Raw genomic sequence first — 15,815 nt, forward strand, 5'->3', positions numbered from 1 at the left:
CCCAATTTTTGCAGGAAATTTGGGCTCAGGTTTGTTTTTATCGATGGGTTAAGTATTCCACATCAAGGTGATGCCCAATAGCTATCGGACGAGGCAGCAAAAAAAGAAAGAATTAGCCTTTGAGAGTCCGGTCTGAAAAAAGAAAATGGTGGAGGTTGCTGCAGTTTCAGGGTCCACTCCACTAACTGTTGAGATCTTCGCGACGGGGCTACAGAAATTACGTCGGGAGTTCTCTGACGACCATGAAAAGCGATTGTGGTGGCGATATCCTTGAGTCGAACAGCCTTGGCTAAGGAGGGCGAGGTGGTAAAGGTGCAGGGTTTTGAGCTGAAAGAGGTGGGGGTAGCTCTGTCTCGGCAGAATGATCAGAACACTGCCCTAGAAGGAGAGATGGCACGAATGCCGGCCAGTAATATAATATTCAAGGCCAAGGAGGATGACGTGGAAAGTCTGTCTTATAGACAGAACTTGAGGGTGGTTGAGTTTCCAGAGACCCTGGAGTGCCCGAGCCTGACAAAGTTCATGTCGCAGTTGATTTGGAAGATGTGGGGGAGGGGGGAAATAGTGACCCCTCGTGAGTTGGATCGTGCCTACATATTGATGAGGCAGAAACCCCGTGCAAGTGAACCACCGTGTGCAATCAATCATCGTGCGCTTCCATAGCTTTCAGGACAAGGAAAGAGTTTTATGGTGGGCAAAGCATCATCGCGTTTGCAGACGGGAAGAACATGCAGTGAGAATTTACCAAGATGTTGGAATGGAGCTGGCCAAGAGGCATGCTGCATTTAATAAGGCCAAGGCTGCATTGCATCAGAGTAAGGTTTGATTTGGCGTGCTTTACCCTGTGTGCCTCAATGTGACTTATGAAATTAGAGACTATTACTTAGAGACTCCATTGGAAGACTTCTCCAGCCTGGAGAACGGCCCCTGGAGGTGGACTGGGCTCACAGGGCGTTGATGAGGAAGCCGCAGTGTAACGAGCCATCGAGGACGATGGTGGTGGGGTTGCATCAATTTCTGGACAAGGTTTGGATCCTGAGGTGGGCGGCAGACGAGGTGGTGTACCTGGGAGAGCAGTGAACTCTGGGTGAACCAGGACATCGATGCGGAATTGGCCAACAGGAGAGCGGGTTTTAATAAAGTGAAGGCTGCCCTCTTTAAGAAGGGGGTGAAATTTGCAATGCTGTACCTGGCTTGCCGGGTTTTGGCAAAGATTGAGGACGGTGTGCCTGGGAGGACCAGACGGGGTTTGTTAAGGGGAGGATTTGTTGACCAACATCAGGCAGCTGTTGAATGTTATAATGATGCCCCCAGAGGGACGAGGTGTGGAGGTGGTGGTTGCCATGGATGCAGAGATGTCCTTTGACCGGGAGGGGAGGGACTATTTGTGGGAGGTGCTGGGGCCAAGGGTGGGAGCAGCTGCACAAGCTGAATTTGGCTTGGTTAGTGGAACAGCTGGCAGGGGGATTTTGGGAGATGGGATGTGCTCCCGCTGTCGCTGGTGGGATGGGTGCAGTCAGTGAAGGTGATGGTTCTCCCGAGGTTCTTGATTTTGTTTCAGAATCTCCTGATCTTCATTAATAAGGCTTTTTCAGGATGGTGAATGCACTGATTCTGGTTTGTTTGGGCGTGTAAAGCCACGCAGGTGAAGAAGGTGCTGCTGGAGTAGGGTCCAGTTAGTTAGTTCTTCCGAATTTAATGAACTACTATTGGGGGATTCAAGGAGAGGTTTTCCGACGTTATGTTGGCAGTCCTGAAGATGCACATGGTCTTGAGTCCTGAAGTGGCAATGTTTGGGCTGTCAGAAGACCTGGGAGTCCAGGAGGCGAGAGAGGCCGATGTTTTGGCCTTTGTATCCCAGGGAGCCTGGAGATGGATATTATTAGGGGATGGGCAGTGTGTTCTTTGAGAAAAATTAAGATGTTGCGTTTGTGTGTCAGGCCCAGTCATTGTCTGATGCAATGAATAGCTATTTTTGCTGTACGTGGGTGACTCAATTCCTTCATGACTGTCCGTTTGAGCTTTGAGACATTATAACCTTTCCGGATCTTACTGCCTTCAAAAACTGTTTTGATGGTTAAGAGCTCGTGCTCAGTACACATTATCAGCAGGAGGAGTTTCTTAACTGCCAGCCTTATTTTTTCAGATGACCACATTACACGCCTGGTGCTCTGCAACAATTCTTGCGTTGATGTCACCAAGAATGATTACATTGTCTGACTTTGGCACTGTAGCCATCAAAGAGTGGAGGTCATCATAGAAATTATCCTTGACTTCATCAGGCTTAGACATGGTTCGGGTTCTGTAAAGGTTAATCTTCCGCTAATAAAGCTACTTAGTTTACATTTGCTTATCAGTCCTCTCTCCTATTCTCTGTTCCCTCACTCTTTTTATAACTTACTTATATTTTAATTTTATACTATGTTCTATTCTAAATTTTTTAGCAAACTATTTTAACTTTTGCTTACTTTGTTCTGTCTCTGTATTTTCATCTAGTGTGGAGGTTAAAACTGCAAAATTGTTTTGACCCCCCCACCGCACCTCTCCGTCTTTCTCTACTTGGCTTTCCTCCTTTTAAGACTCTCATAAGAACATAATAACTAGGAGCAGGAGTAGGCCATCTGGCCCCTCGAGCTTGCTCCCCCATTCAATGAGATCATGGCTGATCTTTTGTGGACTCAGCTCCACTTTCCGGCCTGAACACCATAATCCCTTTATTCTTCAAAAAACTATCTATCTTTACCTTAAAAACATTTAATGAAGGAGCCTCAACTGCTTCACTGGGCAAGGAATTCCAGAGATTCACAACCCTTTGGGTGAAGAAGTTCCTCCTAAACTCAGTCCTAAATCTACTTCCCCTTATTTTGAGGCTATGTCCCCTAGTTCTGCTGTCACCCGCCAGTGGAAACAACCTGCCCGCATCTATCCTATCTATTCCCTTCATAATTTTAAATGTTTCTCTAAGATCACCCCTCATTCTTCTCAATTCCAACAAGTACAGTCCCAGTCTACTCAACCTCTCATCATAATCCAACCCCTTCAGCTCTGGGATTAACCTAGTGAATCTCCTCTGCACAACCGCCAGTACGTCCTTTCTCAAGTAAGGAGACCAAAACTGAACACAATACTCCAGGTGTGGCCTCACTAACACCTTATACAATTGCAACATAACCTCCCTAGTCTTAAACTCCATCCCTCTAGCAATGAAAGACAAAATTCCATTTTCCTTCTTAATCACCTGTTGCACCTGTAAACCAACTTTCTGTGACTCATGCATTAGCACACCCAGGTCTCTCTGCACAGCGGCATGCTTTAATATTTTATCATTTAAATAATAATCCCGTTTGCTGTTATTCCTACCAAAATGGATAACCTCACATTTGTCAACATTGTATTCCATCTGCCAGACCCTAGCCCATTCACTTAACCTATCCAAATCCCTCTGCAGACTTCCAGTATCCTCTGCACTTTTCGCTTTACAACTCATCTTAGCGTCATCTGCAAACTTGGACACATTGCCCTTGGTCCCCAACTCCAAATCATCTATGTAAATTGTGAACAATTGTGGGCCCAACACGGATCCCTGAGGGACACCACTAGCTACTGATTGCCAACCAGAGAAACACCCATTAATCCCCACTCTTTGCTTTCTATTAATTAACCAATCCTCTATCCATGCTACTACTTTACCCTTAATGCCATGCATCTTTATCTTATGCAGCAACCTTTTGTGTGGCACCTTGTCAAAGGATTTCTGGAAATCCAGATATACCACATCCATTGGCTCCCCGTTATCTACTGCACTGGTAATGTCCTCAAAAAATTCCACTAAATTAGTTAGGCACGACCTGCCCTTTATGAACCCATGCTGCATCTGCCCAATGGGACAATTTCTATCCAGATGCCTCGCTATTTCTTCCTTGATGATAGATTCCAGCAACTTCCCTACTACCGAAGTTAAGCTCACTGGCCTATAATGTCCTGCTCTCTGCCTACCTCCTTTTTTAAACAGTGGTGTCACGTTTGCTAATTTCCAATCCACCGGGACCACCCCAGAGTCTAGTGAATTTTGGTAAATCATCTTTAGTGCCTCTGCAATTTCCCTAGCCATCTCTTTTAGCACTCTGGGATGCATTCCATCAGGGCCAAGAGACTTGTCTACCTTTAGCCCCATTAGCTTGCCCATCACTATCTTCTTAGTGATAACAATCCTCTCAAGGTCCTCACCTGTCATCGCCTCATTTCTATCAGTCGCTGGCATGTTATTTGTGTCTCCCACTGTGAAGACCGACCCCAAAAAACCTGTTCAGTTCCTTAGCCATTTCCTCATCTCCCATTAGTAAAACTCCCTTCTCATCCTCTAAAGGACCAATATTTACCTTAGCCACTCTTTTTTGTTTTATATATTTGTAAAAACCTTTACTGTCTGTTTTTATATTCTGAGCAAGTTTACTCTCATACTCTATCTTACTCTTTATAGCTTTTTTAGTAGCTTTCTGTTGCCCCCTAAAGATTTCCCAGTCCTCTAGTCTCCCACCAATCTTTGCCACTTTATATGGTGGAATCTGGACGTGCGGAATCTGCACGTCCTCACCGTGTGTGCGTGGGTTTCCTCCGGGTACTCCGGTTTCCTCCCACAGTCCAAAGATGTGCGGGTTAGGTGGATTGGCCATGCTAAATTGCCCTTAGTGTCCTAAAAAATAAGGTTAATGGAGTGGGGTTACTGGTATAGGGTGGATACGTTGGTTTGAGTGGGATGATCATTGCTCGGCACAACATCGAGGGCCGAAGGGCCTGTTCTGTGCTGTACTGTTCTATGTTCTATATGCTTTTTCCTTCAATTTGATACTCTCCCTTATTTCCTTAGATATCCACGGTCGATTTTCCCTCTTTCTACCGTCCTTCCTTTTTGTTGGTATAAACCTTTGCTGAGCACTGTGAAAAATCGCTTGGAAGGTTCTCCACTGTTCCTCAACTGTTCCACCATAAAGTCTTTGCTCCCAGTCTACCTTAGCTAGTTCTTCTCTCATCCCATTGTAATCTCCTTTGTTTAAACACAAAACACTAGTATTTGATTTTACTTTCTCACCCTCCATCTGTATTTTAAATTCCACCATATTGTGATCGCTCCTTCCGAGAGGATCCCTAACTGTGAGATCATGAATCAATCCTGTCTCGTTACACAGGACAATATCTAGGACTGCTTGTTCCCTCGTAGGTTCCATTACATACTGTTGTAGGAAACTATCGCGGATACATTCTATAAACTCCTCCTCAAGGTTGCCTTGACCGACCTGGTTAAACCAATCGACATGTAGATTAAAATCCCCCATGATAACTGCTGTACCATTTCTACATGCATCAGTTATTTCTTTGTTTATTGCCTGCCCCACCATAACGTTGCTATTTGGTGGCCGATAGACTACTCCTATCAGTGACTTTTTCGCCTTTCTATTCCTGATTTCCACCCAAATGGATTTAACCTTATCCTCCATAGCACCGATGTCATCCCTTACTATTGCCCGGATGTCATCCTTAAATAACAGAGCAACACCACCTCCCTTACCATCCACTCTGTCCTTCCGAATAGTTTGATACCCTCGGATATTTAACTCCCAGTCGTGACCATCCTTTAACCATGTTTCAGTAATGGCCACTAAATCATAGTCATTCACGATGATTTGCGCCATCAACTCATTTACTTTATTCCGAATACTACGAGCATTCAGGTAAAGTACACTTATGTTGTTTTTTTTACCTCCGTTTTGAAACTTAACATCTCCAGTTTTATTCCTTTTAGTATTACTGGGCCTATTCACTGAGCTCCCCTCAGTCACTGTACCTTGTACTGTCGCCCTTTTTGATTTTTGACTATTTCTTCTCTGCCTTGCACTTTCCCCCTTACTTCCTTTTGCTTCTGTGCCTGTTTTGCTACCTTCCATTTTCCTGCATCGGTTCCCATCCCCCCTGCCACATTAGTTTAAACCCTCCCCAACAGCTGTAGCAAACACCCTCCCAGGACACCGGTTCCAGTCCTGCCCAGGTGCAGACCGTCTGGTTTGTACTGGTCCCGCCTCCCCCAGAACTGGTCCCAATGCCCCAGGAATTTGAATCCCTCCCTCTTGCACCATCTCTAGAGCCATGCATTCATCCTATCTATCCTGACATCCCTACTCTGACTAGCTCGTGGCACTGGTAGCAGTCCTGAGATTACTCCCTGAATTCGGCCTGTAGGACTTCATCCCGTTTTTTACCTACATCGTTGGTGCCTATGTGCACCACGGCAACTGGCTGTTCCGCAGCTCCAGAGCCATCAAGCGGTCTAACAGGAGCTGCAACTGAACACACTTCTTGCACGTGAAAGAGCCAGGGACAGTGGACGTGTCCCTGAGCTCCCACATCGCACACGAGGAGCATGACACGGGTCTGGGATCTCCTGCCATGTCTTAAACCTTAGGTAAACTTATACAACTACAATTTCAAAATAAAAATAAGTATATTAGACATGAAAAGAAAAACTACATACCAGTCACTTACCAGGGTTAAAAAGCACCTTCTCTCACTCTGCACCGAATTACCTCACTGCACCAAATTACCAAGTTGCAATTCCCACTCTGGATATGCCTCACTCCGGCTGTGTCTTCTCGACTTGCGCAAGCTTACTGAGTGCACTTTCTGTCTGTCTTGTATGCAGACCTCAGCTAAGCGATGACTCAAAACAACCTAAACTTCAAAGAGAAGAATACAATGTGCACCTTTGTGCCCCTAAACAGGCCTCAGGTGACTGACAGATCTCCTTAAAACCTAACTCTTTGACCCAGCTTTTAGTCATAGAACAGAACATCTGATCTAAAATCATCTTATGTATCTCGGTGTCATTGGCTCCTATGAAATGCTTTTGGATGTTTCAGTGCGCTAAAGGTGCTATGTAAATAAATGCAGGTTGGAGATCAGAAGGCTAACAATGAAGACTCTTGAGGAATAGAAAAGTGGACCAAGCTTTCATTACAGTGAGCAGTTTGAGTTACAGGGGAGTAGAAAATTAACTTTTTTGTAGCCAAAACAGTCTTTCTTATTTTAATTGAGGAAATGAGTTGTTGTCAGAAAGGCTGAGAGCCGTTGCAAAGCATTGGTTTTTAGGATGGAATCAAAAAATGGCTACAATCTTTAATTTTAAAGAAAATAGTAACAAGGATAGCTTTAGCAGAACTGTGTGTGAATAATAAACCGTAGCAGAAAATATTTTGTAAACAAACACAAAATATTCCTGATGCATGTGAAGTTGTCGCGTAATGGTCCTTTTATTTTTTGCTGAATATTTGAAAAGTAATTGTCAAATAAAACCATTTAATATTAACTTATTTTAACATGTAGGTACGTGTATCAAAAGAAAATGATTCATCTTGGAAGCCTACTTTTATCGTAAAACCAGATGGAGGATCCCAAGGTGACGGAATCTACCTCATTAAAGATTCTTCTGATGTCCGAATGTTGGCCAACCTCCGCAGCAAGCCAGTCGTGGTCCAAGAATATATCAGCAAGCCATTACTGATTGACAAACTGAAATTTGACATTAGGCTGTATGTCTTGCTCAAGTCGCTCGATCCATTGGAGATCTACATAGCTAAAGACGGTCTATCTAGATTCTGTACAGAGCCCTATCAAGAGCCTAACAGTAAAAATTTTCACCGTGTATTTATGCACTTAACGAACTATTCCCTGAATGTCCATAGTGGAAATTTCATCCATTCTGACAGTGTAAATACAGGAAGCAAAAGGACATTTTCAAGCATTGTGGCCAAGCTTTCTATGAGAGGCTGTGATGTGAAGAAAATGTGGTCAGATATTATCACGTTGGTGATTAGGGCTATTATTGCATTGGTTCCAGAATTGAAAGTTTATCATCAAACATATATTCCTCCAGGAAAGCCTGGACCGACATGCTTCCAGGTCAGTATCATGCATCTTTATACATTTCAGTGTTGTGAATTTTATGTTTCAACCTTTAGACTTTCTTTGCATTGCTTAGTCATTTAACTTTCTTAACCCTACTCCTGGCTTTCACTGATCTCTTCAAGCCTCTTACTTTCAAGAAGGGACTCTTTCTGTGCTGTAACACTCTAAGGCAACAGGATGTTTGTGCCTAATCCTATCTGAAAATTCATTTGAAATAGGTTTCGAGGAAGTACCAGAGAACAGCCCAGAATTAACCTTTTCTCTGAGGAAATAACCCATCTCTACTTAGTATTTCCCACAACATCATTTAATTTATTACTTTGAATTTCTGCTCTGCAACTTATAATAACCACAGTTGTCCAACACAGAATATAGCTGCCAGTAATCGAATAAATGAAATGATACATAGATAAAATTTACTTGGTTTCTTAACTTGTTAACTGCAAAATTCTCGGGTAATCCTCAGAAATACCTTTACAGAAGATGTTGATCTCCATCACAGTCTAAACATTTCACAATAAATCTGTGACTAGGAATACAGGAAGCAAATGGACATAAGTCAAAAGCCAAAATAAGAATTCACCCCTAGAATTCTGTCTGAAAAATTCACATGGCTATCAAAGCTATCCTGTAGCCAATCTTCTATGTGCCAGAAATATGCAGCCACTATAGGAAGATGTAGTGAAATACTTGACATAATCGCAGTTGATGCCTGCTTCCAAACCAGATGTTTATATGTTTGTGTCTTAGTACTGTCTGTCCATCAACCCTGTCTGCCCTGTTCAGAGCTATTCAGTGACCAAAGGGGATCAGTGTTGTGTGTTATGCTACTTCTTAGGGAGAGGGCATTTTTTTCCCCTCTTTACAATTCATCTTGTGGTTGGCCATTAAATGGCAATAATGAGAGGTGTAGTCTGGAAGAAAATTTAGGATGTTATGGCAGGCAGGACAAAGTACAAATCTAAGAGTAAATCAGTCGGTAAGACTAGATGCTACAGAAATCATAAAAGGCCAAAACTAAAGGCTCTCTATCTAAATGCACTGTGGCATTAGAAAACTAGTTTGTAGTTTAAAGGTGGGTAGTAAGAGGCATTTAAATAAGAAAAGAGTGAACAAAATGAGCTTTGGTACTATTGGAGAATTGATCATGGAAAAGAGGACTATGGCAATTTAACTAAATAGGTACTTTGCATGAATTTTCACGATAGGACACAAGTAACATCTAAGAAATTACTAAATCAGGATATAGGAGGGAGGAATTCAAGAAATTTACAATCACCAGATTCCCGGCTGGGTCACTGTCTGTGTGGAGTCTGCACGTCCTCCCCGTGTGTGCGTGGGTTTCCTCCGGGTGCTCCGGTTTCCTCCCACAGTCCAAAGATGTGCGGGTTAGGTGGATTGGCCATGCTAAATTGCCCGTAGTGTCCTAAAAAGTAAGGTAATGGGGGGGGGGTTGTTGGGTTACGGGTATAGGGTGGATACGTGAGTTTGAGTAGGGTGATCATTGCTCGGCACAACATCGAGGGCCGAAGGGCCTGTTCTGTGCTGTACTGTTCTATGTTCTATGTTCTACCAGGGAAGTGGTATTGAGCAAATTATTAGAACATAGAACATACAGTGCAGAAGGCAGCCATTCGGCCCATCGAGTCTCCACCGACCCACTTAAACCCTCTATTCCACCCTATCCCCGTAACCCAAAACTCCTCCTTTGGTCACTAAGGGCAATTTCTCATGGCCAATCCACCTAACCTGCACATCTTTGGACTGTGGGAGGAAACCGGAGAACCCGGAGGAAACCCACGCAGACACGGGGAGAACGTGCAGACTCCGCACAGACAGTGACCCAGCAGGGAATCGAACCTGGGACCCTGGCGCTGTGAAGCCACAGTGCTATCCACTTGTGCTTCCCCATGTTGTGCCTGAGGGTTGACAGATCCCTCCGTCAGTATGGACTTAACCCTGAGGCTTTGAAAGAAGTGACTAATGAGGTAGTTAATGCATTGTTTTTAATTTTTCAAAATTCCCCAGATTCGGAAAAATTATTCCATCAGTTTGGAAAATAGCAAATATGACTCCTTAATTCAAAAAATGGGGTGAGACAGAGAGTAGGAAACGACAGGCCAGTTAGCCTAACATCTGTCATAGGGAAAGTGTTAGAAGCCATTATTAAAGATGTTATAGCAGAACACTTGGAACAGTTCAAAACAATTGGGCAGTCAGCATGGTTTTGTGAAAGGAAAATCATAGTTTAACCAATTTATTGAAACTCTTTGAAGGAGCTTTGGATAAAGGGGAACAGGTAGATGTACTGTACTTGCGTTTCCAGAAGACAATTGATAAGGTGTCATATCAAAGGCTATTGGGAAAGGCTCATTGTGTAGGGAGTAACACATTGCCATGGATTGAAGATTGGCTAGCTAACAGGAAACCGAGAGTTTAGCAAAATTGAGTCTTTTTCTGGTTGGCAGAATGTGATGAGTGATGTGCCACAGGGATCAGTGCTGGACCTCAACCGTCTACAATTTATATAAATGATTTGGATGAAGGAAGTGAAAGTATAGTTGCTAAATTTGCTGATAACACAAAGATAGGTAGGAAAGTATTCTGTGAAGAGGATGTAAGGAGTCTAAAAAAGGCATAGGTTAAGTGAGTGGGCAAAAATCTGGCAAGTGGAGTATAATGTTTACAAATGTGGAATTGTCCATTTTGACAGGAAGAATAAAAAAGAAGCTTATTATCTAAGGTGCCGATGGATCTGGATGACCTAGTGCACAAATCATGAAAATATATTATGCAGGTACAGCAAATAAGGCTAATAAAATGTCATTGTTTATTATGAAGGGAATTGATTACACAAGTAGGGAGGTGATGCTTCAGTTGTACAGAACATTGATGAGACCATATCTGGAGTATTGTGTACAGTCCTGGTCCCCTTATCTAAGGATGTAAATGTGTTCGAAGCTGTTCACCAAGGATTTACTAGACTAATGCCAGGAATGAGCAGGTTGTCTTATGAGGCAAGGTGGAGAGGTTAGGTAAGGTTGGAGAGGCTAGGTTCATATCTAAAGTTTAGAAGAGTAAGAGGTGACAGATCAAAATCTTCATGATCCTAAGTGGTATTGACAATATGGTTGTGGAACAGATGTTTCCTCTTGTGGGACAAACTAGAACTAGGAGGTCACTGTTTAAAAAAAGAGGTTGCCCATTTAAAACAGTGCTGAGGAGAATTTTTTGCTCTGAGGGTACTGAGTCTCTGAAACTCTCTTCCCCAAAAGGCAAAACAGAATCTTTGACTATATTTAAGGCAGATCTTGACAGATTCTTGATTAACAAGGGGGTGAAAGGCTAACCGGGATAGGCAGGAATGTGGGGTTTAGATTACAATCAGATATGCCACGATCTTATTGAATAGTGAAGTAGGCTTGAGGGGTACGGTGGCCTACTCCTAATTTGTATGTTTATATATGTTTGTATGAATATAATACTTAAAAATCAAATAATTAGTGCACTCGCATGCAACCCATAATTATCACAATGATTTTTAATTGACGTTTACCATGGATTATTTTTGTGAAAAATATGTTTAGTTTTTTTTTAAAGTTGTTAAGATCCCCATAGATACTGCTAACTGAATTCCCTGGAACCGTTTCAAAGGATCACATGACAAGATTTTTAATTTTAAGACTTTTACAGTAATAAACAAACTAAAGTCAACCTCAACTAAGCATTAATTAGTAGACAACCAGTACATTAAAATACAGAAAATATATCCTCCCTTCCTAACACAAACAAAAAAATCCAAGCTGCATTTATGTTATATTGCACTCTCTGCAGAAGTGTAGCCTTTACAAGCGCTCATCCAAAGTTATTTCCAGCTCCAACAGGCTTCCTTCTGTTTTGCTGAGTTCAGTGTCTATTGAAAACTGTTTGCCTCAGCCTTTTACGAATTCCTGACCTGACTTCCAACAGCAAGGTCCAATCCGGTGGCAACTCCTTCTGGCCATGCCAGGGTGAATCTGCTAGTGTCTTTACATTTTCACAGGTTCCATCTCTTTGACCAGCTGACATGTTCCCACCAGCTTTTCTGTCTGGTAGCCTACAGAGAGCAATAGCTGCTGTGTATCTGTCTCTCACGTTGAAACCAGCAAACACCCTAGTTCTCTTTCATGCTCTCTTGCTCGCAGAACTAATAAGTGGTAATGGGTGGGATTCTCCTTCTACCGACGTCGGAATAGCGAAGTGTGATTGGGAAGAGAATCACGTGTCAGCCGGAAATCGAGGCCAGGGCCAGGTACCCAATGGAATGCCATGCTCCGGTGATGCGACAGTGAAGTAAATATGTTTCACGCCGGCGTTGGCTTGCACATTGTATAGTAAATGCCGTCGGCATATCATTAACGGGCACAACCGGACCATTTCCGGGCCCCCTGCGATCGTCCGCCGGGAGGAATTACTGACACGAGGTTTACTTGTGTATTTAAAATTGGGAAACAGGTGCTGAGGCTGCTGAGGGAGGGAGGAGGTGAGGCAAGTTGCTAAAGGTGCAGCCGTAGGCCGCCAGTCCAGACGTTGTATGTGTGTTGGGGGGGATCCAGGCATGGACTGCCATTGCCACGATCTGCAAGGCAGCCATTTGGCTGCACACCCCACTGCCATGCACTGTGGTCCATGGTTATGCAAAGCGTCACTGGCCATTCCACCGACCACCCACAACTGGGTGGCGTATCACACAACCCGCGATAGGTGTCACAGGAGGGCACATGACAGGGGCCATGGAGTGTACCGCTGGCATGGGTGGCCCAGCCACTGGTACCCCTGCCAGAGCGCCCCCCCCCCCCCCCCCGATGCCAGTGGGCAAAATGGTAGGGGGAGTGGCTGGCAATAGGAGGGGGGGATGAACATACAAGGTCAGGGGCAGGGATGCAGACAGGGGCCAACATTGAACCTGCAGGGCATGGGGCTATGCACGGTGCTAACATATCTTCCTTTCACTTTCGGTATCCAACCAGGAATGTTTGGCATCTGTCTGGCCGCCACAATCCTGGCGGACGCCATGCGGCTGTATGAGCAGGAGGTGCTTGGGCAGGACCCTAAAGCAGCAGTGCCTTCCCCAGAGGAGCCAGCTGGTGAGGATGGAGAGCCAGCCGCCCAAGAGGCTGAGGAGGTGGGAAGGTGGAGCCGCATTAGGCCCCGGGCGTCATTGGCAGCGCCTGTTGTTCAAGGGCCTGCCGAACCAGGCGTGTCAGCAAAGACTCTGACCGGGAGACCATAAGGCACACCTGCCACATCATGGCGCACCTGGCCCCGTGTGGTTATGGGGAGGACACCGGATGCCCTGTACACACAGGCCAACAGCTGCAGGGAGGACACCTCCTGGTGGCTGTCAAGGTGACCGCCTCCCTTAATTTTTATGTGACTGGGTACTTTCAGGTGCTGAGTGCGGACCTGTCTGGGATCTCACAGACGCCAGAACACAGGTGCATCCGTGCCGTTATGGAGAACCTGTATATTGGTTGGCGCAATTCATCATCCTCAGTATAGACCGAGCCCACCAATACAGCAAGAACCATCTAAACTTGCAAAATAAGAGGCAGAAGTGTGAATCTCTGTTAAATCTGGGTTTTAATTTCTGTTGTTCAGTACTCTCCTACTGAAGAAAAACATATTTCTGGTTTTGCCTCTCATTTGTGTATTTGTTATGTGTATTTGTGTCTAGTAACGGAGCTTTATTTGATCATCTCTGCCAAGGTGTCAATTTGGGCAGCTTTCAACACTGGTCTCAAAGCCCAAAGACGGAACTATTTAAACTTGCCTACCAAGATTAACATCTCTGTCAGATGTAGTTTTATTTTAAGTTATGTATATAGTGTTGATGTGCTAATGACTTCACTCCAGCCAGTGCATGCTGCCATGGTGCATCAAGAAAAAAATTACACATCACGGTCACGCTGAACTTTTCCAGGAAACTTTGCGCAATGGAAACAGTGCATGTAACAGAGTGCGATGGTACAATGAAATATCAAGTGGAAAATGTCCAAACTGAAATGATGATCTTTTATTTTATATGCTGATGTATACATTACACGTAAATGACTCTGAGATTACAACACTAAAACAGACCATTTGATCCCACCATCCATATTGCTGTTTATCTTTCATACGTTTATTTGCTACCACCACCTAACCTATACTTAAATTTTGATGTGATCTCTGATTTAAACTATAACCGAGTGGTGCATTCCACATGTCTCAACCTTCTGTGCAAAAAATTCTCTTGCTGTCTACACAAAATCGACATTAAATATGCATTACATGATAAAAAGTATGCATGTAATGTGTGTACCATCATTCTAGATCCTTCAACCACTTGGCTGAGCCTTTTTCCAAGCACCCTGTTCTAACCTTTCATTTTAAATCTCTTGTATAGCCCTTATTCTCTTCTATTCTAATGAGCTGTAGGCACCATCCTTTTCAGTTTTATCCACAGCATTCTGAAACTTGATGCTGTCTCCCTTGTTTAAAAAAAACATTGTTCTACAGTCTTGTGCCACTTTTTCTATTCATCCCTCCTCAGTTTGTTAACTCCTTTCTCTAACATTTGCCTTATTCTAATCTGCTATTTTTTTTGTGCTAATATTTTCTCTTTCTATTGGGACCTTAAACCGTATCATATTATGACCACTTCTCTCTCACATTTAACTATAAAGAGATAGTCAAGATGATAGCTGAGATTAGATACTGAAATGTAATAGACATTACTTCATCAAATTCCATTTTTGTTTACACAGATTTTAGGATTTGATATACTTCTCATGAAAAACATGAAGCCTGTTTTATTGGAGGTGAATGCCAATCCCAGCATGAGAATAGAACATGAACAGGAGGTAAGGGGCCTAGAGCCAGTTGGTACACTGAAGTGTTTGACTTGACACATCAAAGGAAAACATGTACACAACTGGCTAAAATGCTATTTAAGTTCTTACTTAAAACAAGAGTTCATATCAGCCTTAGAAAGGGAAGTGAAGTGTAATTTGTCTCAAAATTAACTAATTTTATACTATTAACTTAAAGAAGCAGCGCTAATATTAAGAACAGAGGTTATTTTAATTTAGTGACTTGCACCTGAATCACATTGCGCTGAACCAGTAGTTTAGCATTTTCTTCAGTACCATATCTGTTGAATTTCATTTTTGATGAGCTACATAGGAAGAATGGCTTCTGTTATCTTGACTTGCCATTGTGAGAAAACCATGTTGCACTTTTGAAAAAGGCTGTTCCGCATGTATGTCCAGATATATTGTGAAGGTTAAATGCTTGCAGATTGATTCCATGTCAAGAGAACAATCTGAATGCACCTGCCCTATTCACCATGAGCTATTTCCCCCATACATAGGTAGGCATCCAAGTTGCCACTTTCTGGTGCAAGTTACTACAGATTTTATTTGAACTTCTTTTTGATTGTGTTTTTGTGACATTTACCTCAATTTAATGCAGAAGAATAAAGTAATATATATTAGAAGGCAATGGGCAACACATGAATGATGGTGAAATAGTGAAGTTGAAAGCCCTAGGAACGCTGGGCACTAGATCGGCAAGATACACAGCCATTGAAACATAATAAGTGAAGAATGTTAAACTGCATTATCAAGTGGAAGTCATGACCAAATTGAATACTATTCTGATCAGATCATATCCCCAGTATTGTGTTTAATATTGATCACCATGATATGAGGGGAATATTCAAGTTTTTGTTCTTCTTTCATGGGAAGTAGGCATTGCTGGTTGGGCCAGCGTTTATTGCCCATTCTTAATTTCCCTTGAGAAGGTGGTGGTGAGCTGCCATTTTAAACCGCTGCAGT

General features: G+C 43.2%; 1 protein-coding gene across 3 annotated transcripts in view; it reads left to right on the forward strand.

Moving 5' to 3' along the window:
- Positions 1-15,815, forward strand: part of ttll11 (tubulin tyrosine ligase-like family, member 11) — a 177,909-nt gene that overhangs the window by 53,000 nt on the left and 109,094 nt on the right. For all 3 annotated transcript variants that reach the window (XR_005458459.1, XM_038781463.1, XM_038781464.1), the window contains 2 exons: positions 7,375-7,950; positions 14,745-14,840. Coding sequence is in view for 2 of the 3 variants with exons in the window: in XM_038781463.1 (XP_038637391.1) it covers positions 7,375-7,950; positions 14,745-14,840 (672 nt within the window). In the remaining variant the exon portion in view is untranslated. The remainder of the gene's footprint in view (positions 1-7,374; positions 7,951-14,744; positions 14,841-15,815) is intronic.

This window comes from Scyliorhinus canicula, chromosome 21, assembly GCF_902713615.1.
Source record: "Scyliorhinus canicula chromosome 21, sScyCan1.1, whole genome shotgun sequence".
Taxonomy (NCBI): domain Eukaryota; kingdom Metazoa; phylum Chordata; class Chondrichthyes; order Carcharhiniformes; family Scyliorhinidae; genus Scyliorhinus; species Scyliorhinus canicula.